The 24,747-nt window shown below is 47.1% G+C and overlaps 1 protein-coding gene across 1 annotated transcript in view; it reads left to right on the top strand.

The window, feature by feature from the left end:
• The window catches only part of GABBR2 (gamma-aminobutyric acid type B receptor subunit 2), a 342,515-nt gene that overhangs the window by 174,569 nt on the left and 143,199 nt on the right, over nucleotides 1–24,747 (top strand). The window contains exons 5-6 of the mRNA XM_025888598.2: nucleotides 10,670–10,735; nucleotides 16,907–17,107. Coding sequence (XP_025744383.1) covers nucleotides 10,670–10,735; nucleotides 16,907–17,107 — 267 coding nt within the window. The remainder of the gene's footprint in view (nucleotides 1–10,669; nucleotides 10,736–16,906; nucleotides 17,108–24,747) is intronic.

Consider the following 24,747-nt stretch of genomic DNA (forward strand, 5'->3'; position numbering starts at 1 on the left):
AAGAAAGAAAGAAAGAAAGAAAGAAAGAAAAGAAAGAAAGTTAAATCCTTGCCCACCTTGCGCTGATTTGCTCTGTTTCACTGATGGATGTCTGTATTCATTTCCAAGAGTTGCTGTAACAAAGTACCACAAACTATGTGACTTCAAGCAACAGAAATGTATTCTCTTACATTCTGGAAGCTGGAAGTCCAAGGTCAAGGTGTTGGCAAGGCCATGCTCTCTAGAGGGCTCTGGGGCTCTCCCCTGCCTTTCTCTTAGCTTCTGGTGTTGCCAACAATCCTTGGAGTTCCTTGGCTTGCAGCCGCATAACCCCAATCCCTACTTCATAGGGCATTTTCCCCTTTCTCTTCACATCATCTTCTTATTAGGACACTAGTCGTGTTGGATTACAAGTCTGCCCTACTCCAGTATGACCTCATCTTCACTAATTACATCTGTAGTGACCTTGTTTTCAAGTAATGTCACATTCTAAGGTATTGGGAGTTAGCATATCTCTGGAGGATACCATTCAGCCCTTCACAACATCCGACCTACTGCCCATTTTGTCTAGTTGTTTTATCATCTGTCTCCTCCCGCTGGAACCTAAGATCTGGGAGGCAGGCGTTTCTGTCTGCTGCGCTCACTGTGTCATTCCCCATCACCCAGAATCGAATTAATTTGAGTGTGTGTGAATAAAATACCAAGTCTGGACAGACAAAGCCAACAGAGAACACAAGGATGGAATATTCGGGAATAAAGTAAAGTAACTTCTGGAAAGCTCAGAGAAAAAGCAAATCTCTGGTTCACTGTGGGGTGGGCTAGAGAAGGAGGTACAGAGGACGGGGAAGAAAATTAAATACCAAAGAGCAGAACTAGAATCTGCATTGGCGGTATTAGAGAGCAGAGTTAATGCCAAGTGTGAAGGACAAACTTGAGATATTTCCCCGAATTCAGAGGAAGTGGTGAAAGTGGTCAGTCTAATGAGGGAAGAAGTAACAGGGACGCTGGGGGAGGGAGATCCTAAGGGGAAATGAGGATGGATGAGACGGAGCCAAAATCAAAGCCAAACAGACACCGTAGTAGCAACAAGCATTCCTCGCACCCAGGTCTTGGTTTCTAATACCCATTCTCCATAAAAAGGATCCAGGACTCCTTGGAGAGACGGCTGGCTCTGGGACTGGGGCAGGACATATGCAAGATGATCCAGGAGCATCTTTTAGTACCAGAAAAGTAAGGGAGTATTCAAAACAGCAACAACACACACTCATGGGAGGGTGTCCGAGCCCAACTGAAAGAGCTCCCAGTGGCCAAAGCTGGGACCATGTCAGCAACAAAATAAAATAGTATTGGATTATAACCCCGTGTATAAAAATAAATATCCGTGTGTCTGTGCTGCTATGAATAAATAAATGGGAAAGAACAGACAGATCTCCTATACAGAAGAATTCCAAATAATTTATGTGGATATTTCATGCTCATGGAGGTGGAGCAGGACGAACCATTTCTTAAGTGACTTCCTTCCAAAGAGCACAGTGAGGAAAGGGGGGAGAAGAGTAGCTTGATGGTGGAGAAATCAGACAAACACGACCTCAGCCAGGTGACCAAGGTCAACATCAACAGTGATAAATCACACTGATAGGAGGCACCCTTGATATGAGGGGGTGAGAAGGCCAGTTTACCTCTGTGGCCTTCCTTCCCAAAACCCATGCTCTAAGCCTAAGCATGAGGAAAACGTCAAATTCCAGGTGAAGGCCATTTTCCAGATACTACTCAAAACTGTCTAGGTCTTCAAAAATAAGGAACGTCTGAGTCAAAAGGAGCCTACGTAGACATGACAACTAAATATAATGTGGTACTCTGCATGTGATCCAGGAATAGAGCAAGAACATTAGAGAAAAAAAAAAAACAAAAAACTAAGGAAATCTGAATTAAGTATGGACGTTAGCTAATAATAATCAATATTGATTCATTAATTGTATCAAATGTACCACACTAACATAAAATATTAATAATAGGGGAAGCTGGGTGAGGAACATAGGGCAACTTTCTTTGTCACTTTTCTGTAAATCTAAAGCTTATCTCAAATAAGAAGTTTATTTTTAAAAAAGGAGGCACACTTAAGTGGGCTAAAGAGAGTCCTGCTAGATGGGACGGACAGAATTGCTAACAGTCAACCATTTTGGAACTACGAGATCAACAATTTCATAAAGGAAATGTGCGCACTGTTACATGCACGGTCTAGCTGGCCTTTCCACATTCTAGCAGAATTGGTGAAAAGAGAGTCATACCAAGACACATTTTGGCAAAATCTCTGAAGTACAAACATAAAGGGGGAAAAAATCTATAAGTATCTAGGCCGGAAAAAAGCAAATTTCCCACAAAGGTGCAAAAACCAGGCCACTTCAACTCCTCTGCAGCTTTCAAGCCCAGAGACAATGGAGCAGCTGGGAGACATCCTCCCCATGCGTGTGGCTCAGGTCCTAGCCAGGTGCCCTTCTTGGAGTTAATCCTTGAAGTCCTACATCAGCTCAGCCGAGAACGATGGCAAACTTCAGAGCAGGTCGTGTTGGAGACGGCTGAGCAGGGGCCAATGCAACCCGTGGTCAGAGAGCTCAGTCCAAATCATCGTTACAAAATTGTACACAGATGCAGAAGTTCGTTTTGAAAGCAAATGTACATATACATAGGGTGCAAAAATAGATACTTTAATAACAATAACTGAGATAGAAAAATCCAAATTCCATTCACAGAGCCCCGAAAAGGGGGTGAGTAAAACATATGGGTGGGAACCTCCTGGTCTTAAGTAAAAGAGGGACTCAGCAGAGCCCACCTTGCTCATGAGTTTCCTAAATAAACATACACGCTAAAGAAGGCTTTGAATAACTTGATGGTAAATACACTACAATGCAAACAGAACCCAAAGCTTTTGGCAGAGAAGGTAGAAGCGGGGAAATTTTAGTCCACATATTGAAAACCGGAAAGCATAACATATAATTGCAGACCAAATAGAGCCATTCTGACCATAAATTCAAATGGGCCCATCTCCCTATTAAAAGGCGAAGACTTTGAGAATTATGTTTTTCAAGAACCGACTACAGCTATTGACAACAGAGGAAATGACCCAGAAAGGTCAAAGGTAAAATGTCGGGCACAGGTAGATTAAGCAAACCAAACCAAGCAAGAACCCCGGTGTTCATATGAGACCAAAGGGAGTTCAAGGTACCAGCTGTGATGAAGGAGAATCATTCTCTATAGATAGGGGTCCCATTCACCGTGAGAATAACACACTCATGGACCATTATTGCTGTAAATTGCATCTCATTGAAATATATAAAGAAAAGCCTGTTAAAATACAAAGGAGAATTGACAGAAACACAACAGCCCTGGGAGCCATAACACTCTCAGTCTTGGACAGATCACCCAGGCGAAAATACACAAAAGCACAGAGGAACCAAATCGTGAAATTCATCAGGTTGATTTAGCAGATACGTACCAAAGTTTGCCGCAAGGAAGTCAAGAAATGAAACCATCTCTGTGTGACGCAGACCCGAGGCCTCTCAGCCCCTTCCAGGCCTGTTCCACACGCCGAGGCTTGCAAGTGAACTGTTGCCATGCTGGGGGGGGGGGGGGCGGCGGGGCGGAGGCTGCCCCTGGCTATTTCCAGGGTGCCTGCTCGAAGCTTTGGGCCCCGTGGGGGAGAGTGCCCGGCTTCAGATGCTCTGTTTTGTTTTATTTGCTTTATCTATCTTCCCTGGAGCAGCACCCCCAACCCATCATTCAGGATTCAGATTCCAGGACAATCTCCCTAATTTATAAAGCAGCCGATGAGCAACCTTAATTCCATCTGCAGTGTTCATTCCCTCTGGCCATGTCACGGAGCATATTCTTGGGTTCTGGAGATTAGGAAAGAGGACATTTGGGGGTGGGGGGCCTCAGTCTGCGTATCATAGGAAGACCACAAAAATAGGCCTTCAGGTGGACTGCTGCCCCCTTTGCTACATATGAGAGGCCTCGTGGGAGCTGCCCCCTGACCCCACAGGCCAGGAGCCTGCTTGACTGCCGGAAACTACATTTCACATAGGCACCCCAGGGGGATGCAAAGCTACAGAATAAACATCATCCATCTTCCCAGCGGGCCAGTTTTGCTCAGAAACATGGGAAGAAAAGCATTATTTTTATCTTAAGATAAACATAGATATGTTATTGGAATGCTAAATATACTTGAGTTTTCAAGATAAAATAATAAACTTTACAGAAGTGGCATGCTATGGGCTATTCCTTCTTCACTCCCTTCTTTAAGAACATATGTCTCCTTGGGATGCCTGGGTGGCTCAGTTGGTTGAGCATCTGCCTTCGGCTCAGGTCATGATCCCAGGGTCCTGGGATCAAGCTCCGTGTCGGGCTCCTTGCTTGGTGGGGAGTTTGCTTTCTTCTCTGCCTGCAGCTCCCCCTGCATGTGCTCTCTCTCTCTCTGACAAATACATAAAATCTTAAAAATAAAAATTAAAAATTAAAAAAGAATATATGTCTCCTTAAGGTATAGACTTGTCCAATCACTATGTTGTACATCTTAAACTAATGTAACGTTTTATGTCAACTACACTCCAATAAATAGACAGGCGGACAGATAGATAAAAATGAAAAATAAACGGGAGGGCTAATCAGAATAAAAAGATCAATGTAACAACAGCAACAAAAGAATAGAGGTCTCCTGCTTCCTTGCCTAAATTTAGGCATATTTCTGGTAAGGAAAAAAAATGTCTCAGAAAAACTAACTTCAACTAAATGAAAGTACTCATTCTGGGTATGGAACAGTGTGTCCGGGCCAGGAGGGACTTTGGGAAGTGTCTAGGCTAACCCTGCTGGACCTACCCCAGGTCTCACGGCCGGAGTCAGGGGGCAGGAGTGGGCCTGGGTTCCAGACCCCTTCCCCAGTGCCCACTGGCCCTGATCAGGCCAGCCCCCAGCCCCATCATGGCCAGCCTCTAAAGCTCAGCCTCCCTTCCAACAGCACTGCACACAGTTTTATCTGATTTTCCAGCAGCCCAGTGGGTCTGTGGGACTGGGCACCTGGGAAATCAGGGAGCGATTGCAGGTGGACCAAGCCGGATGCACGGGTGGCAGAGGAGGCCAGGTAATGCAGAGGTCAGTGTCCAGTTGACCTTCCGTTCCAGCAGGATCCCACGCTCCTGCCACAGGGAAGGCAGGATGGCGTGGCTTCTGCTCGCCTGCTCTTTTCAATGCCCACCAGCTATTTCAGTGTCTCAGGATCACACCGGCTGTTGCACTGCTTTCACGTCCAAGGCTACACCACTTTCCTCTGCGAGCTATTGCCACAAACTGGGTATTTTCTCAGCCAGGGAGGCAATACATAGGGCTGAGCAGTCGAGTGCTCAGGCTCTGGGACCAGGTCGACCCAGGGTGGAGGCCAAGCGCCACCACCTCCTACCTATGGGGCCTGGTGTCTTAGGCTGAACTCCCTAGAAACAGAGCCCGAGAGTCTGGTTGAAAGTGATTTATTGAGAGCGCGCTCCGGAGAAGGGAGAGAGATGCAGGATAAGGCAAGAGGGGAGCCGGGCCAGAATGCAGTCTTGGCGGGATTGCCTGGAACACAGCCTGCGCCACAGAGCTGGCCCCGCCTTTCAGGGAGTCGGTCACTGGGTGCTGCAGGATGTGGGACACCTCATGAAGTCCCTTCACTGTGGGCAGTTCTCGAGAGAGGGGGGTGAGCTGGAAGCAGCCCACCCTCCCTGCACGGGGATGGATGCCCCGGTCCTGAGCGCAGGAACGAGTAGGGCCGGCGGTGTGCTGCACTTGCGAAACTTCCTTCATTCTTTGGGGCTCAGCTCGCTCGTGAAACTTTCTGGAGTGGACGTAATAATAACACCTCTCTCTTTGGGCGGGGCTGATGCACTCCTTAGTCCCACAGCTAGAAGGAGCTTGGGAACTGTCCTTGCTTTTTATTTGCTAAGATCCCCTGCAACCTGGGGGTTATACACAAAGTCTTTGAATTGGGTCATGTTTCTGACGTGTCACTTTTGTGTGTGTGTGATCTTAGCTCACTTTAAGTGTCCCAGAGACAAAGAGGCTCTAGGCAAGAGATGAGAAGGACCAGGAAGGAGGGAAGGAAATCCATCCAGGTTTGGACCTCCCACCCCATCGTTGTTTCCTCCTGTGTCTGCCCCTTCCCTGTAGGCGAGGCCTCTTGTGAACACAGGCCTCTGTGTGGTCTACACATGGATCTAGCCAGGTGAGTACGAGGTGTCCTTTGTCCCACCTCAGGTCACCTTTTGCTCCAGGTGGCCCCCTGCAGAATCAAGAGTCTGTGGAAGGGCACAGGAATTTTGGACCCTTCCCTGTGCCACATTCCGGATTCTCTGTACCATCCCAATTCTGTTCTGTCGCTCTTAGCCTCAGGGACGTTCAGGGCTCTCTTCCCCTACCCCCTGTTCTCTTCACACTGCCCCAGAGTCCTTTCCATGGCAAAGGAGTAAGTGCTCAGACCCCTGGCAGGGACATGGATGTGTGGCCAGGAGCAGGAACCACTGTCGAGACAAAATTTCTCTTTCTACTTTACAGATTTTCAGGGAAAGATACAAGTTACGTAACATTGAACAGCGTGGTTCTGGAACTTTTGTGAGAGGACGCATGTGTTAAAAACTTTTAAGACTCCGGAAATCCAGGGACGCTTGGGTGGCAGTCGGTTGAGCATCTGACTCTTGGTTTCAGCTCAGGTCATGATCTCAGGGGCCTGAGATCGAGCCCCACATCTGGCTCCATGCTCAGCGTGCGGTCTGCTTGAGAGTCTCTCTCCCCCTGCTCACTCTCTCTCTCTCTATTTCTCTCTCTCTCGCAAATAAATAAATAAATCTTTAAAAAAAAGATTCCCTCTCCCTCTGCCCCTCCTTCCTGCTCTCTCTCTCTCTCTCTCTCATAAATAAATAAATAATCTTTATTTAAAAAGAAAGAAAAAGACTCCCAGAATCCAAAACCTTTCCCCTTGCCCCTGAATCTTCCAATAAATTGCTACTCTGGAAAGAAGAACGAGGTATATCCATGCTTTTCATACTCTCAGGAAAACTCATGCTCCAGGAGGACAACATATCCCATTTTGAGAAGCCCTTCCAGTTCTTTCTACCGCTCTCAAGGCTCCTGCTAAGCATCCCAGGCCAGTTCCATCTCCCTTTGTCCACTCCCCACACGGGATTCCATCTCGTCCATCTTGAACGCCCTTCCCTCTCTGGGAGCTGCGCTGGGTGCTGGCTCTTCCCTCCCAGACACTGCAGCATCTTGCTGCCTCTCACTGGCTGGAATCAGAGTGGGTGTGGGTCGCTCCCTGCTGCGGGCAGAACCTGGCTCTGGCCAGGATCTTTCTCCAGGGTCCTTTGATGGTCAGAGGGCCACCAAGGTGAGAGCACTGGTTCCGCTGGGCAGTGTTGGGGGAAGCCTTTTGACTCTCTAGGAAGGGGCTCACTAGATCAGTGATCCCTTTGGATCCGCCCGATTCTAACAGTCTGGGAGCATAGCACCAAATGGTCCGTGCGACTTGGTTGTCATGGCAACAGAGACACCAAATGGTCCACAAGTGATAGAGCTGGTTATTTATCTATCTGCAGGTGGTCAGGTGGTCAGCCATGAAGATGTGGGCTCCTCAGTGCATTCAAGAAATGGACATGGTGAACCCAGTGAGTGCCGAGGCTCTAGGCTAGCAGGATATCAGTGCAGTGGTGATCATAGCTACCAGTTACTGAATAAGGAATGCAGGCCAGGCACTGCTCTTGGTACTTCACAGAGCATTCGCTCACTTAATCGTGCATTCAATGCCTATGGTTGATATATATGTCATGCCTTGGCCCCCTGACCTGGGGACCCAGAGATGAATCAAGTTACTCTCAGTCCAGCAGAGAAGACAGATAAGCAAGTGGACTTGTGCCATGATAGAGGGAAGCACAGAGTGCTCTGGGGCCCACAGAGGAGCAAATGAGCACCTCAGAGGACACAGATGGTTTCTCAGAGTAGGGGTGCCTGAGCTAAAGCATGAAGGGTGAGTGGCAGCTCTCCAGGCAGAGGTGAGAGGGAAGGGCCTTTAAGATGGATGAGCTTGCAGAAAGCAAGAGAGGAGCAGGTGGGGGAATGAGCCAGTGAAGGAGTATGTAAGTGGCAGACCTCTTTTAGAGAACTACAGGTAGCTCATTCTCATGCCCTGCAAGACTGGCAAGGACTGAGCAGGAGCTGGCTGGTAAAGCATCTCGAATGTCCTACTCAGGAGCTCAGTTGACCTGGAAAGGTCAGGGAGCCATGGAAAGATTTTACACAACCACAGTTGAATCTTGGAATGATTCCTTAATCCGCTCTGTGGAGAGCAGGGTGGATGGAGCAGGACTAAGGGTGGGGATCCAGCCAGGAGGCAGTTGTATTTCACCGAGGAGGAATGATGGTGGCTACACCCAGCGAGGTGAAGCTGCAGGGTTGGGGGTGATTTGGCACTGGTGGGCAGGCAGAACCAGTGGGTGGGTCCTGGTTAGGGCTTGGAGGGAGGCAGGTGAACCTGGGTGGGTGGGAGGTTGGCGACACTGTTCTCAGAAATGGACCACGCAGGAGGGGGGAAGGGCTCCTTGGCAAAGATGATGAGTTCAGCTTGGGATGTGCTGAGCTTGAGGTACGTGGGAGAATCCAAGTGGAGGGATCCAGGGGCAGTTAGAGAAAAGTTGGGCACGGGGAGAGTGATCGGGCCTCCATAGCACACAGCAGGCAGTTGTGGCCGGGGTCTTGAATGAGGCTGCCCAGGAGAGTGATGAGGACACAGAGCTAAGGGCAGAACTGTGTAGAACACCAGCATTTAGGAACGTGCAGAAAGATGATGAGCTGACTCAGTCAGCAGGAGGGACTAGAGGTAGGAAAGAGCCAGGAGGAAGCATCATGGAAGCCAATGGCTGGGTTTCCTTAGTATGAATCCTAGGGCCCCCCCCCCCGGCAAGGTAGGTTGGATTATCCCTCTTTCAATGGTGAGAAAATTGAGGCTCCAGGGGATTAAGACTCAAGGTCACACAGCTGGTCAGTGGTAGAGCTGGGATTTGAACTGAGGTCTCCCTAACTCTAAAACCCAATAAGCTATTTTTACTATACCATGTTTAGCAACACAGAGCTTGGCACAAAGTAGATGCTCAGTAAGTGTTTGCTGGCTGGCTGGATGAATACTCTTAGCAGCAAAGAAGTCTAAAAGATTTCAACAAACAAGCAGAAAAAACCCTGGGGTGTGCCTGAGAGCATTGTCCACAGAACGGAAGCAGCTTAGAACTTTTTATAGCATTGTAGACATGGTGATGACAAAGGCTTGCCTTCCTTCAACTGCTCTGTTAACGATCTTTTAAAGTCCTTTCAGAGCAAGGTTTTTTTTTTCCCCCTCTTCTTTCCATTCTTGCTTGCAAACGAAGGATGATTTTAGAATCCAAGCCTTTTTTATTTTGCTAAAGTACATGATGAGTAAAATGGCCTCCCAGTCAGCACTTTCCAATTTTGAAAGATGCTAAAAACTGATCTTTAAAGGCATGTTTCTCTTCTTTATGCATCAAAGGGCCTTGAGGCCTGCTGGAGAGGCAGGAAGGTGGCACCACCTGCAAGCCTGAGCCTCAGGGCGGAGGGCAGGAAGTGACTGGGGTGGGGAGCAGGCCGGTGGGCCAGGGCCCCAGCTGGTCTCCTGCAGGCTGCCTGGCACATCTTCCTGTAGCCTGTTCTTGATGGGGCAGGGCCCTGCCTGGATCCCTGTCCCCCAGAGAGCACCAAGGGGCCCTTACCTGACCCAGGAGGGAGCCTTAGGCAAACGCCCAGTAAATGTTTGTTGAATGAATAAATGAGTCACAGGAGCTGTTGTGCAAGGCACACATGAAGATAATAAGTGCAGTCCTATTTATAGAGTTTTCAAGTATAAGTTTTTCTGGGAGTTAAAAATGGGTTGGGAGGAGGTTATAAAATCCTAATACTAGCTAGCACTTATTGGGCATTCGCCATGTGCCGGGAACTGTGTGAAGCAGTTTATGTGGGTCATCTCAGGGAGTCCTCCCGGAAGGTAGGTACTGCCGTTTTCCACTTTCCACAGGTGAGGCAGTTGAGGCTAAGATGCATATAGGAGCCACCTGAGGCGCCCTGAGGCTTATGGGTGGAGCTGAGATTTGAACAAAGCTCAGAACTCAAAGAGACTCTGAAACTTCTTAATTGGGAAGCCTTGTGGGTTCCAGGAAGGTATAGAAAAGTCTAGAATACTAGGGGGGAGGGTGGGGGCCCTGCAGTCTTATTTCAGCCACCAACTCCCCTGGGGACCTTGGAAGCTCCTTTCTCTCCTCCGGCCTCAGTTTCCCTGTGTGTCAAGTGAGGAAGAAGATTAGACGCTGTCTCAGTGCCCTGTAGGGTTGGCCTGCCCTTGTTGGAGGAATCAGGGATGCTGCTGGGACCGCTGAGAGCTGCCAGCTTTATAAAGCCTCCAGCCCGTGCAGATTTGTCCCAGGGAGGGCAGCAGGAGCTGAGGGAAAGCTGGCCCCAGAGAGGGCCAGAGCATCCAGGCTGGGCTGGGGTGAGAGGGCAGGGCTCTTGGCTGGAGAGCTGGGGGTGCACCAATGTTCTCTGCCCGTGGCCTCAAGCCCCCAAGTGTGCCTGGCATCTACTCTCCTTCACACACATGTCCTTCTGTCCACAGGGCAATGACGTGAGGATCATCCTCGGCCAGTTTGACCAGAATATGGCAGCAAAAGTGTTCTGTTGTGTAAGTAAAACTTTGGTCGTGTCACTGTGTCTGTGGGGAGTTTCACGAAGCTGTTTCTCAGACTCATTCTCACCGCCTGGTCTGAGCGGGATATAGGACTGGAGTCCGGGTTGTTGGAAGCAGAAGTGTTATGGTCACTGCTCTTTCCTCTTTGCAGGGAGCTAAACTCCCAGCTAAACTCTCAGAACAGTGCAGTCGTGGGAGGAACTAGGGACCTCAGCTGGCCCAACCTCCCCTCCAGTGCCCTGTCTAAGCCCTGTCGGCTAATGCCCTGCCCGTCTTCTCAGCCATGCTTGACGGGGGCAGGGCCGTGTGAACGGCAGGGTGGGAGGGGCCAGACATCCTGGCCAGGCTGAGGTGCCTCAGACCCCCTCCCGGCCCTGGAGCAGGGCTCGGAGTCTCAACTTTAGAACGATCTCTCAACTGTTCAGTATCTACCCCTGAATTCTTTACAATTGTCTGGAGTGTGATGGGCGACAAAGTACCTTTTTATACCTTATCTCGTTTCATCTTTTCAATAAACCTGTGACACACTCACAACTATCATTATCCCACTTTATAGATAAGGAAATAGAGGCCCAGCTCGTTGCTGAGCCAAGGCTCCATCCGCATCACCTGGTCCAATCAACTTCTTTCCACATGATGTTCTATCTAAGTACTGTTCTATCAATTTGGAAGTTGTGAAATCTATTGGAAACAGATCCCAGGTTGCAAAGAACCCTAACAGGCTGGAATGTTTGCTTCAATCTAAGAAGGTTAAATCTCATAGCCTTAATAGAAGGTTACATTAGAACAAATCAAGCTGCCTGTGTCCAAGGTGACAGAGGCATAGCTGAGGAGGACTTTAGAACAGAAGAGACTTTGGGGTCTTGGTTGACTTCAGGGTTGCTGGTGAGTCACCAAGGTAAGCATAACTCCGAGGAGCCAAGGGGACCTCCGGCCTTATGTCCACACCCAGGGAAGGTGGTCCCTCTGCTGTCTGCTGGAGAGACACTGCCTGGGGTAGTGTCTTCTCAGCTCCTGCTACCCCTTTCCAGAGAGATGCAGGAACTCAAAGCACACCAGGAGTGAGGACAGAACGGTGACCGGTAGCCACAGTCACACGGGCCTGTTTTATCCCAAAGGCTCAAGAACAAAACGAGAACTGCCTGATCATCTCTCGATTTACTGGGGATCCTGGATGGAGTTGGGAGCTCAGGAGCCAGTCTGCTGCTTAGTTGCTGAATTTGGACTTGTTGTTGACACTTCTGGAGCCTCTGTTTTCTCATCTGTAAAGTGGGGATGATAATAGTACCAGTCTCCTAGGATTGTTGTGGAGATTGAATGAACAGAAACACTGCACGGTGCCTGATGGATAGTGAGCCCTCAGTAAATGTCCGCGGTCTTTTTTTTGTTTATTTATGTAAAGTCTCAGGTGTGTGAGAATGGAATGGACCACTGCTGGGCTGGTGAGTTTCCTATCTGATGGTCTTTACAAGATGGTATGAAGCATCCTCTGCTCCAGTTAAGGGGAGCAAGGGATCTTTCCCTATGAAAATCTAAGGATGAACATGAGAAAAATTGAAAAAATGGAGCAAATGGATTTAATACATTTCACTTCAAAACCTTGCTCATAAAGTTTTACTCATAAACCTTTATCATAAAACCTTGCACATTACCATCTGAAGTCCTGAAGTGGCCCATTTTCCCATTTTAAAAAGGATAATAGAGGCGCCTGGGTGGCTTTGTCATTAAGCGTCTGCCTTCGGCTCAGGTCATGATCCCAGGGTCCTGGGATCGAGCCCCACATCGGGCTCCTTCCTCAGCGGGAAGCCTGCTTCTCCCTCTCCTACTCCCCCTGCTTGTGTTCCCTCTTTCACTCTCTCTCTCTCTGTGTCAAATAAATAAATAAAATCTTAAAAAAAAAAAAATAAAAAGGAAAATAATGCCCCATATTGGAGAATGGGATCTCTTTGGGGGAAGAAACTGGATTTTATCCCTCTCCTTCCCCACCCTTCACCATATCCCCAAGGCCTTGCAAGCAGCTGGTGCCTGGTGGGTCATACCTCCAGGAGAAATAAATCAATAAACATGATCCACGAAGGCACCACACTGGTCGCGGGCCATCTCCCTTTACAAGCACTGGAGACAGACCTCATGCTCCGCTCTGAGCCAAACCCAGGTGGGGGCGTGGCTGTGATTCCACTCTGTGCCATGCACTGGGATTCTTTTCCAAGTGGCATTTCCAGCCATGGTTTCTGCTTCAGAACAGACAGGCTGGCTGTCTTCCTCTCGACCCAAAGCCCCAGGCTGCCTGCCTTCCACATGGTGTGGGACACCATCCACCTCCTCATTCTACTTTGCTCTTGTTGGACGGCAGACATTTTGCAATAGGCTTCCTCTTAGAGTCTGTGGGTGGCTTTGGTTGTTGAGAAATTCCTTGCAGGTTTTTTTGTTGGGTGTTTATTTGAGACCCTCGGAAGCAATCTGCCCTCTTACGTGGTTAGGAAGGAATTCTTCTGGCAGGTCTGAAGGATCCTGAGGAGAGTCTGCTCCGTGTCTTCCTACTGGATCAAGACTGGCGTGTGACAGGGGGAGGGGCTGCTCAGAGCGGAGACCCCTGTGAAAGAGCCTTCCTGTCCTCGTCGGGGTCAGAGTGCAGATCCGGTGGAAACAGCCGTATCTTTGCCATCCAAATGCCGCAGTGCAAAGTTTGCAGCATGTTGCTGTGTTCTTGAGACTGGAACCGCCACCCAATGGAAGAGCAGACTCCAGCAAATGCAAGACCTATTTATAGCCCTGTGGCAAAATGTTCATTTGGGCTTCAGCACAGAACGAGCATGGCTCCGTGGCTTTTGTCTCGTCCTCCCGCCTCGGGGGTCTGTTCTAAATTCTCAAGCACTCTGGCCTGGGTTCTGGTTTTAGCTCCACCAGCTGTGTGACCTCAGGCAGGTCACCTTACACCTCTGGTCTCCAGCTGCCTCACCTCTAAAATGGAAGCAGCAGTCCTTGCCCCATCGGCCTCACGGGGTTGGCAAGAGGCTTAAATAAGGCCCCGAAAGGAGACCATCATCCCAACTGTGAACTGCCTTCTTGATGTGAGGGTTTATTACTCTCATTGGTGTGACCATGATAGGAGAAGGGAAATGTCCTTTCTTTAATGGAAAGGGGAGGAGGCGAAAGGAAACATAATAAAAAGAGGAAACTGGATTTTTAAAAATAATTCATGTCATGGTTACCTGTCAGCAACTAATAAGAACCAAAGCAGTCCCTGAGACTGAAGAAGGTGAGCTCAGGACTGCCCGTCGCCACATGGCAGGGCCCATCGGTGGCCACAGGTCCTGAGATCACATTCCTACCAGAGGCAGGAAAAATGAAAACTAAGGTGACTGCGGAAGCTGGAAATGTGTTCAGTCATCCTGCAACCACTTCTTGGGTGCCCTGGGCACACCAGGCACTGTGTTGAGCACCGGGGGTCCACAGAAGAGTGGACGCCACTCTACAAAATCTCCCTCTCCAGCAAAGGAGACAGAGAGCATTCCTCTACTCCCAGCTCACACGCTCAGTCCGTCTGAATACGGGAATAGCAGAAGAGAGGATCAGAGCCTTCCCCTCAGGTGCTTTACATGGTGGATGGCATATTTAAACCGGTTCACCTACCTTGCAGGGAAGCCTCCTAGACCCTCGCTCAAAGCCTATTTACTTTTGCCCTGCACGTATGTTTAACCACCCAGGCGCCCTGCTTTCCAAGCCATAACAGTTTAAGAGCAGCAAATTCAGAGAAGACAGGGACTCGGTGGCAATGCAAAGTGCCACCCTAGACCCAGCAGCATGACTGTGCACAGCCCGTAACGGTGACTGGTGTTCAGAATAAAACCATGCATTACAGAAAGGAGAAGGCAATGAGAAGGAGCTGCTAAAATGTGCCTGGATGTAGTGTTGGCCAGGCATGGTACACGTGTCATCTCATTTAATTCTTACACCAACCCAGTGAGATAGGCTTTGCTCTCCCCAGGCTAGAGATGGGAAAAGCGAGACCCAAGGAGTTGGGTGCCAGAGTTACCAGCTGGTATGTGGCAGAGAATCTGGTGCTGGGCTTGACTGTAGTCTCCCTTTTTGTTTGTTTCAGAAGGTCAGGAGGAAAATGTTTATCTTCCTCAAAACTGAATAACATTCTAAACAAAATCTGTTGTCACTCAAATGGGCTAAGCTTCTATTTTCTGGAAAATTCACTCACAAGGAACAGCTCCTAATGAGACAAGGGCAGGTCAAAGAGCTGTCACAGCAGATCCCTGGGCGGCTTCTGACTCCCTGCTCTGTGCTGTCTCTAAGTTATCACAAGGTCTTTGTCCTCAGAGAGTGATGCAGGTCTGCCTCTGTGTCTGCTTAGAAGTCCTGTTGTCCTCACTCTGTATCTGTTGACTCCTACTTAACATACATTCCTAATAAAGGCGGCGCTCTTCTTGCCTCAACCTGAAAGCTTCCAAAAAGTTTTGTTTTATTTATTTTGCTAAGAAAAGAGGGGAACTTCCCAAAAATGGGCTTTGAATCTTGTCCCCTTGACTTAGCTGTATGTGTTTGGGCAAATCCCTCGATCTCTGAGCCTCAATTTCATCGTCTATAAGTTAGAAATAATAATGCATACCTCATAGGGTTGTTGTGAGAATAAAATAAGACAATGTGTATAATTGGCCAAGCATAATAGGGGCTCAAGATATGTGAGTTCCTCCCTTCCTATAAAGGATGAGAGTTGTAAAGTCTCACAGGTTCTGCCATTCATACAGTGACCTGGGATCGCTGGGGTGAGCCTTTTGTTCACAAATCTAGCCCCCTGACAGATCTCGGATTATCTTTTCTTCAAAAGAAAGATTCTTTGGACTAAATCCCATTTATTAGAGGGAAGATCAGGAGATTGCCTCCCTTTATTGAACTGGGATTTTATCCTATAATTGAAATATGAGGGCTGTCTGTGTTTTCTACAACAGTTGTGATAGGGGCAACATTATAATGTAGCTGCTGGAAAAATGACTATGATCTGAGGCTGCATTATGAGAAGTATATTATCTAGAATTGGGGAGGTCAAGGTCCCATATAATCAGAGGAGTCTAGAGAAAACACAGTGTGATCACTGCCTTGAAGTAGTTGAAGGGCTCTTTCATTAAATAATTTCAGTTTAATCTCCAGAGGCTTCACTGAACCAAGGAGAACAGGCCATGGAGACGGTATCTGAACTCAAGTTAAGGAACAAACATTTTAACTCATGTTTATCCCAGTGAGATGCTCCACTGCCCTTGCTGCAGGATGGGCTTTCTTAGGTATTAAGAGAATCCTAGAAGAGTCGCCTCCCCAGATGTAGGAACGGGGGGGGGGGATCTCTCCCCCAGCTCTCAGACTTGACTGTAACTTTTCTCTAATGTACAGATGCCATTAGGGTCTGTGGCCCACCCTGCTGTGGACAGAGCCTGGCTAGCAACCCAGAGCCAAAGTGGAGGGCAGCCAGAAGCTTCCTGGAGTCCAGAGCAATCCGGCAGGCTCCCGTCATGCCCTCTTCGCCCCTGTGTTATCTCTGTTGTAGGCCAAGGAGCCCAAAGGGGCGTGGCATGAACTGTTTCCCAATGTGTTCATGGCTCTCCAGGAATGTACTGCAGGATCATCTAAGGGTCATGTCTGAAAATGTGCACAGTTCATCACAGTACACAGAGAGCATCTGTTGCAATGATCTCATGATTTTTATCTTCAGTTCCACTAATGTGATGTATTACGTTTATTCATTTGTGTATGTTGAACCACCCTTGCATCCCAGGGATAAATGCCACTTGGTCATAGTGTATGATCTTTCTCATGTGTTCTTGAATTCAGTTTGCCAATATGTTGTTGAGAATTTTTGCCACTATATTCATCAGAGATATCAGTCTATAGTTTTCTTTTCTTGTAGTGTCCTTACCTGGCTTTGGTCAGGCCCTCATGTTTCAATTTTTATTCAGTGTTTATTATTTTATTACATATGTTTCCAATAAACTACCTTGGGTCTATTGAGAGACGATGAGGAAAGATAACAAAGCGAATAATAGAAAAATTAATAAACCCTCTGGTAGGAGGAGGCCTGAGCTCCCTCCACCTGTCTCACAGGGCACAAGTGCTTGAACAAATGTTTAACTCTTGGTACCTTCATGGTCAACCCATCTGTTGCAGGCATATGAGGAGAACATGTATGGTAGCAAATACCAGTGGATCATCCCGGGCTGGTATGAGCCTACCTGGTGGGAGCAGGTGCACACAGAAGCCAACTCATCCCGTTGTCTCCGGAAGAATCTGCTTGCTGCCATGGAGGGCTACATCGGCGTGGACTTCGAGCCCCTGAGCTCCAAGCAGATCAAGACCATCTCAGGAAAGGTCAGTGCCATGGTCTGCCCACTTCAGCCCACAGGCCCATCTCTTTTGATCATCTTGTCTGATGATGTTGGTACAAAGTGCCCAGATCTTGTTCTGGCCATTGCCGTGTGACTTTGAGCAAATCCCTTGACCTCTCTGAGCCTGTTAAATGGGGATAGCCAGACCTCTACTGCATGCCCCTCTAAGGAACTTGAGAATCAAATGAGGTAAGGGTGCTTTGTAAGCACAAAACCCAATGTCCACGTAAGCAATGGAGTCATGATTTTGACAGCACCAACTACAGGCCCGGTGTTTCAGACTTTGTCGGGCTTTCACTCCATGTACCTCGGACCTGGAATGTCCTTTCTCAGGCTCACCAGTGCTCCCGTCAGCCTAGAGGAGAGGACAGACCCCCTCAAGTAGACTTTGGGAAACATGAGCTGTAGACCAGCCAGACTGGCTTGAACCCCACTTTGCCACTTACCAGCTGTGTGAACTTGAGCTTGAGTTGTCCAAGCCACGGATTCTTCATCTGTATAATAGGGTAGAAATACCCTCCTCTGGTGGCAGATTGTGCAATGTGACTGGCATTGTGCCTGGTCCCTCAGTGCTGTCACTCCTGGGAGCAGGACCTTGGACAGGGTGCTCCACATGTTCCCATGGCGTTACTAACCACCCCCCCCCCCCCCCGCTTATCCCAGAGAGTAACAAGAGGGCCAGGTAATGTGGCATAGGTAAAAGTATTTCAGAAATACACTGTTACCTATCATTGTAAGTGTTATCAAGAATCAGGGGATGGCGGCCCTGGTGAACAAAGACAGTTCTATCTCTTAGTTCTAACCACCAGCCAGTATCTAGGAAATCGGTGCACACAATTCCCTTCTGTCTTCTCTAAGCTCAGATGGTTCCTTTCTCCACCCAACCCCAGTTCCACTGAAGGAATTAAACTTCATGGCAAAGCTATATAAAATTTTTGTATATAATTTTTTATCTATTATTTAATCTCAATCAGAGCCAGCTCTGTAAGAATGATTTATTGGTTTCTCAAAAAAAATGGTAAATCATGAGGACACATTTGTAAACAACTCTTTAGATCATGCTGGCACCTGAGGGATGCTGGAAAAACACTCTGGCTAGAAAATGTTGGAAGAAATATTTTCATGCAAAAAATCAATGAGCATACAGAAAGTTTTCTGAGATGCTGAATAATGTGCAGAAAGGACTCATTTTATTTCGGTAAGTATTATTTTTAAAGACGTCAAAGTTTGTAGTTTTTTAGCAGAAATTTGAGTCCAGGGACACCCTGGACTCTAATCTCAAAATAATGTAAAATTTGAGGAAGATACAAAAACTAAGAAAAAAAATTCCCCACCAGCAGACAGCATAACTGAACTGAGGACTTTAGGAGACCAAAGACAGGAATGATCACACGCAAAATCTGTGAGCGTAGGGGCCATAAGACACCATGAGAATGGCCTTGAATGTCATTCTAAGGAGCATGGATGTTACTGGGTGGGTGAGCCATGCACAGATGTAAGCAGTACACAGGAATGCGTTTTGGGAAGATCATGTTTTGCAGTATCTTTTAGAGGTAGTGCTCTGACTTTATAACATCTCCCGGGTCACTGACCTTCATTTTAATTTTTTTCATTTTAATGGTTTTTATTTAGGACTGGTGCTGAGGCTGACCTCACCCCCATAACTCTGTGCCTGGGAATGGAACACTTTGTGGGTATTCCTGGGGTTGTTCACTTCACCCCACAGTGTGGGTGACCTACTCATTGGCCTCCCAGGATGGAACAGTGCCAGGCTGCCGGCATGGGTCAGCTTCCGAAATTCCAGGACACCCGGCCCCTGCCTCTGAGGTGTTTGAAGCAAGAGATAGCATTTCTTACATTATCCCGAGGTTACAAGATGATTGAAGTTACACAAGAAAATCTGAGGCATCTACTTCTTGAAATCAAAGTTTTAGGGCTCTCCTACAGATTATCTAGACCAACCTCCCATCAGATTCTCAGATCCTTCCTATAGCAGAGTACTCGCTACTTCTCCCTGAATTTCCCCCGCTGGTCCCTCGGGGCCCACACAGGTCCTGTGGGTGGTCACCATATCCCCAGAGACAATCCTTGTCTAAACTAAACAGCCCCAGTCCCTCTAGTTGTAATTCACATGCCCAGTGCAGAACCTAAGGGCAAAATTTAAGGCAATGCTAAAAACCTCAGTAATCAAGATGAAAAGTATTGTAATGCAATATTTTTTTAAAAATTCAAAATTAATACACACAAAAAAATCCGTGACGAACAAAACGTCAACATTTTAAACAAAGGTAAGATTCACAGGACTGGGATTAGGGAGAACTAAGTGATCTAAGTTACACAATTGCAAGACTGGATCTTATCTTTATGTAAAAGGTTGATGTTTTGTTCATCATGGATTTTTTTTTTTGCATTCGTTTTGATTTTTAAAAATACTGCCTTAAAATGTCATTTCTCTTGATTAATGAGGTATTCGGCTCCCTCTTCATTTTCACACCTTGCTCCCCTCCCCCTCCCCCCCTCCCCCCGCCAGTCCTGGCCCTGAACAGGTTGTGTGTATCAAACTCCTTCCCCACTCAGCCCATCCTCTGCGCTTGTTCTTGTTGAATGCTCTCTCCCTGGGGTGTGGGGCCCGCGGTTGAATAAAGCATTCTTATTTGTGGTCTGACCACAGCCAAGTTCCCCTACTCATCTCCAAGAGTATATGGTCAAAGGAAGGTCTAGAGAGGTGGGAAATAGTTCTTGAATTTGAATTTGTGTTATACATGACTGCTGGGGACTGTGCTCAGTCTGGCACAGGCTGCTGAGCTCAAGGCCTCTATTTTGGGGTCCACTGGTGTCCATGAAGATAAGCAGACACTTGTAGAAGCAAGTCAGTGAGCTTTTGCCGTCCATATTAGGGAAACTAAGCAGCAGAAATGGGAAGGGTCATACCCAAGATCCTTGTAGTGGGTTGAGTAGTGGCCCCTAAAAAGATAGGTCAGTGTCCTAACCCTTGGAACCTGTGAATGTGACCTTATCTGGGAAAAGCATCTTTGCAAGATGTAATTAATTTAGGGATCTTGAGATGAGGTCACCCTGGACTACCTGGGTAAACCCTAAGTGCAATGGCGAGGGTCCTTATAAGAGAAAGGCAAAGGGAGGTTTGCCACTTGAAGGTGGTCATGTGACGGCGCAGGCAGAAACTGGAGTGATACCTCCCCAAGAAAGAGAATGCCAAGGATAGCCGGCAGCCACCAGGAGCTAGGAGAGAAGCATGGGATGGATTGTCCCTCAGAGCCTCCAGAGGGAACCAGCCCTGCTGACTCCTGAGTTTTGGACTCCCGGCCTCCAGAAGTGGGAGAGAATAAACTTCTGTTGTTTCAAGCCACCCTGTTTGTGGAAATTTGCCATGGCAGCCCCAGGAAACTGATACAGTCACCCAGCAGGTCAGAGACAGCCCCAGGACCTGAAGCCAGGACAGCTGGTTCCCTACCCAGAGCCCCTTCCCCTCTGCCATGCTCTCCGCCCAAGTCTTGTGACAAGCTTAGAACAGAACGCACCCAAATCAGCCCTTTCTGTCTCGGCCAGCCACCGCTAGTAGGTGGCATACGGGAGAGCATGGCTCTGGTGATCGAGAGATCTGGCACAAATCCTGGCATTCCCACCAATTAATCGGCCTCCGGCAGCTAGTCATTCTCCTTCCCCACCCCCACCCCAGCCTGTTTCCCAGCTGAAAAGGAGAGATTTGGACCAGATAACTCCTGGGTTCCTCTCACAGCTACGTTCTCTGGCTCTGTGCAAATATGGTACTGGGTTCTTACAGTGCGCTGCGTGACGTGGTTGTAATGTTAAACCTTGGGGTCCCTGGGATAAAGGTGACTGCTGGTAGAGAAAGTTGTAGAATCGGGTAAAACAGTGGCCCCTCTTGGAATGTGTTCTCCGAGGCTTCCCCTCCCGTACACCTGTTGCCAGTCAGGCCATCCCCAACTCTTTCACTGACACCCAGGAGCGTTCTGGTAGGAGGAATAACAAGGAATAACAAGGCCTTGGTCCCCAGAGTACATTCATCAGTCTCTTCCTGCTGGAATTTCCGATGATGAGACAAATGCAGACCTTGGGGCTTCCCTGAGCACATCCAGAGCTCAGTCTTCTGGAACCTTATGAGGATAGCCTCTGCGCACTTGCTTTGGCTCCACTCACTGAGACTCCCCATTACCTCTCCGCTCCCCCATAGGAACTCTTTGACATTGGTGATTTCCATCGTCAGCTTTCCCTTTCCAAAGTCCTGTGAGGCTTGTTTCCATTGTGAGCCTTTACAACTCTGGCCAGGTTTCTCTGGTGATGGCTCAGCCTCTCTGGACATTTTTCCCATTCTCCTGCTGAGACAGCTGGACCAAGGCACCAGATGGAGATGTTCACAGAACCCTGGAATCACTGGGGACCTCAGAGGCCCCAATCCCCCATCAAATGCACAGGCTCATTCTTTGGAGGAGTTTTGTAATGTTTTCTGGCAAGAAGCTTCTGCAACCACCCGTGACTATTGATTTAACAGTGCAGAAATGGAGGAAACACAAATCAAGTGAGTCCTCAGTGGAGAGCCAATGACCCAGGAAAAGCTGTACCCATCTCATTGTCACTGCCAAGTGAGCTCCCTGACAAAGAACGTGGAACTTCTGGGAAGCTCTGGGCTCTAAAGAGGAGGAAGGGAAGGGGCCATGGACAAGTAGGCGTGCTCCCTGGGGAGGTCATCCTTCGCAAGGCCACTGCCTCTGCCTCCCACCTTCCCCACAAAGCTCCTGTTCCCCTTGCTTCCCTAGGAATTCACTTCGATGGGGGACAGGTAGTGTAGCAGAGGAACATGGGCTCCGGAGGAAAGGTGTGGTAGCCTCTGGAGGGTCATAAGTAATAAGGGCACTGGCTAGATTTGAATTTTGGCCCCACCGCTTCCCAGCTGGGAGACTGAAAGATAGCTAGTTGTCCATACCAATATCCATAGCCCCCCAGTGTACTTCAGTAACACAACTCTGGTTTTTGAGTAGGTATGTTGCCACCCAGCTGAAAAGGGACGTTTTCCAGCTTCCCATGTGGCTAGATATGGCCAGGATTCTAAGTCTGGGCAAGGAATATAAGTAGGAGTGTTATATGGGATTTCTGGAAGTCTCCTTTAAGGGGAGAGCTTGCCCTTCTTCTTTTCCCTTCTCCTTTATGTTAGCTGGAATGTGGATGGGATGGTTAGAGTTCTGGCAGCCATCTTGGCTCAAGAAGTGACCGTGAGAAGGAAGCTTCATTCTAGGGTAGTGTTGCACATAGATAGGAGCTGGGTCCCTGATTACACTATGGACCTGCCATGGCAGCCATGCACTGCCAACGTATGGACATCTTTTATGTGAGAAAACAATAAACTACCTCTAAGTCACTGATAATTTTTTTTCTGTTATAGGCAGCTGAATTGGGTGACATAGTGATAGTGATACAATGACATTGGGCAAGTCATTTGACTTTTCTGAAATTGTTTCTTATCTGCAATATTGGGGTAATAATATCTTTTATAAGATTTATAAGGATTAAAGTAAAGTAAAGTAAAGGGCGCCTGGGTGGCTCAGTTGGTTAAGCGACTGCCTTCGGCTCAGGTCATGATCCTGGAGTCCCGGGATGGAGTCCCGCATCGGGCTCCCTGCTCGGCGGGGAGTCTGCTTCTCCCTCTGACCCTCTTCCCTCTCGTGCTCTCTATCTCTCATTCTCTCTCTCTCAAATAAATAAATAAAATCTTTAAAAAAAAATAAAATAAAGTAAAGTAAAGAAAAGTATCTTGCAGAGTGCCAAACACACAATAAGTGCTGACAAATTGTGGTCTCTTCATTAGCACAGCAGCCTCAGAGCTGGAGAAAGGAGTAGTGAGTCAGTTTACACACACATATACACAAATCCGCTCTGGCTTGTTGTTGGGATGTTACTGAATTTGTAGGTTGATGTAGGAAAAATTGACTTAATAATATATGAACATGAATTTTGTATATCCCTGCATTTACCAAGGTCATTTTTAATTTCTCTTAGAAATGTTTTGTAATTTTCTGTATGGAATTCTTGCACATACGGTGTTTGGTTTATTTCTAGGTATTTGAGGTATTTCGGTGAATATATGTGCAAATTACTATTGGGTGCATATGTAGGGGTGGAATTTCTGAGTCACAGGGTATGCATATGTTCAGCTTTAGGAGACCCTGCCAAACAGATTTCTAAAGTGGTTGTACCAATTTACACACCCACCAGCAGTGATTGAGAGCCCCAGTTGGTTCACATGCTCACCAACATTTGGTATTGTCGGCTTTTTAATTTTAGCCAATCTAGTGGGTGTGTAGTGGTATTTCATTTGAGTTTTAATTTACATTTCTCTGATGACTCATGAAGTCAAATATCTTTCCATATCTTTACTGGTCATTTTGATACCCTCTTTTACAAATTTCCTGTTCAAGTCTTTTGCCCATTTTTTTCTACTTGGATTCTCTGCCTGTTTCGTATTGATTTGTAGTTCTTTTTAAATTCTGCATATGAATCCTTGGATGGTTATATGTATTATTTATATCTTCCCCCCTTCTTGAACTTACGCTTTCACTTCCTTAATGATGTATTTTGGTGAACAGAAATTCTTAATTTTAATGTAGTCCAGTTTATTCATCTTCTTTATGATTAGTATTATCTGTGTTCTATTTAAACATCTTTGCCTACCCACACTCATGAAAATATTTTCCTATCTTTTAGAAGTTTTTTTTCCTTTTCACATTTAGATATAGAATCCACATGAAATTGATTTTATGTATGGTGTGAGGTAAGATCAAGATTCATTTTCTGCCCATGTGGATTTGTAGGCTGATGTAGGAAAATTGACTTAATAACCAGTTGATTCAGGACCATTTATTGAAAAGTCCATCATCCTCACCATCCACCCCCCCCCATGCTATAGTGACAACTCTATCATAAACTAATCATTGTATATAATGTGGATCTGTTCCTGAACTTTCCATTCTCTTCCATTGGTCCATTTCCTTATCCATTAACCAATACCACTGTCTTAATAACTAAAACCTTATTATAAGACCTGATACCTAGTCATATAATCTTTCACCTTTGTTCTTCTTCTTTAAGATTTTCCTGGATGTTCCTGGCCCTGATGTCATTTTTCATTTAGATCTACTCACATATTTACACTTTCCATTACTTCTCATTCCTTCCTGCATTTCTGTTCTTCTGTTTATGATCACTTTCATTCTGCCTGAAGAACTCTTCTTGGTCTTTCTTTTACTGCGGGTTGGCTAGGGACAAATTCTCTCAGTTTCTGGTTCTCTGAAATTTTCTTTCTTTTGCCTTTAATTTTGAGGTGTAAAATTCTAGATAGTCCATTATTTGTCTTCTGGCTTCCATTGTTTCTATTAAGTCAGGTCTTTTGAAGGTAATGCATCTTCCTTTCTCTAACTATTTTTAAGATTTTGTCTTTGCTTTGATCTTCAGCAGTTTTACTATGCTGTACTAAAATGAGGCTTTTTTGGAGCTTATCTTGATTGTAGTTCACAGAGTTCATACAACTTCATGAATCTGTGGATTGTACGTGTTTGGAGAGATTCTAGCATAATATCCTTTTAAATATTG

The sequence above is a fragment of the Callorhinus ursinus genome, unplaced genomic scaffold, assembly GCF_003265705.2.
Source record: "Callorhinus ursinus isolate GAN/ISIS: 27379988/994484 unplaced genomic scaffold, GSC_fseal_2.0 scaffold24, whole genome shotgun sequence".
NCBI classification, from domain to species: domain Eukaryota; kingdom Metazoa; phylum Chordata; class Mammalia; order Carnivora; family Otariidae; genus Callorhinus; species Callorhinus ursinus.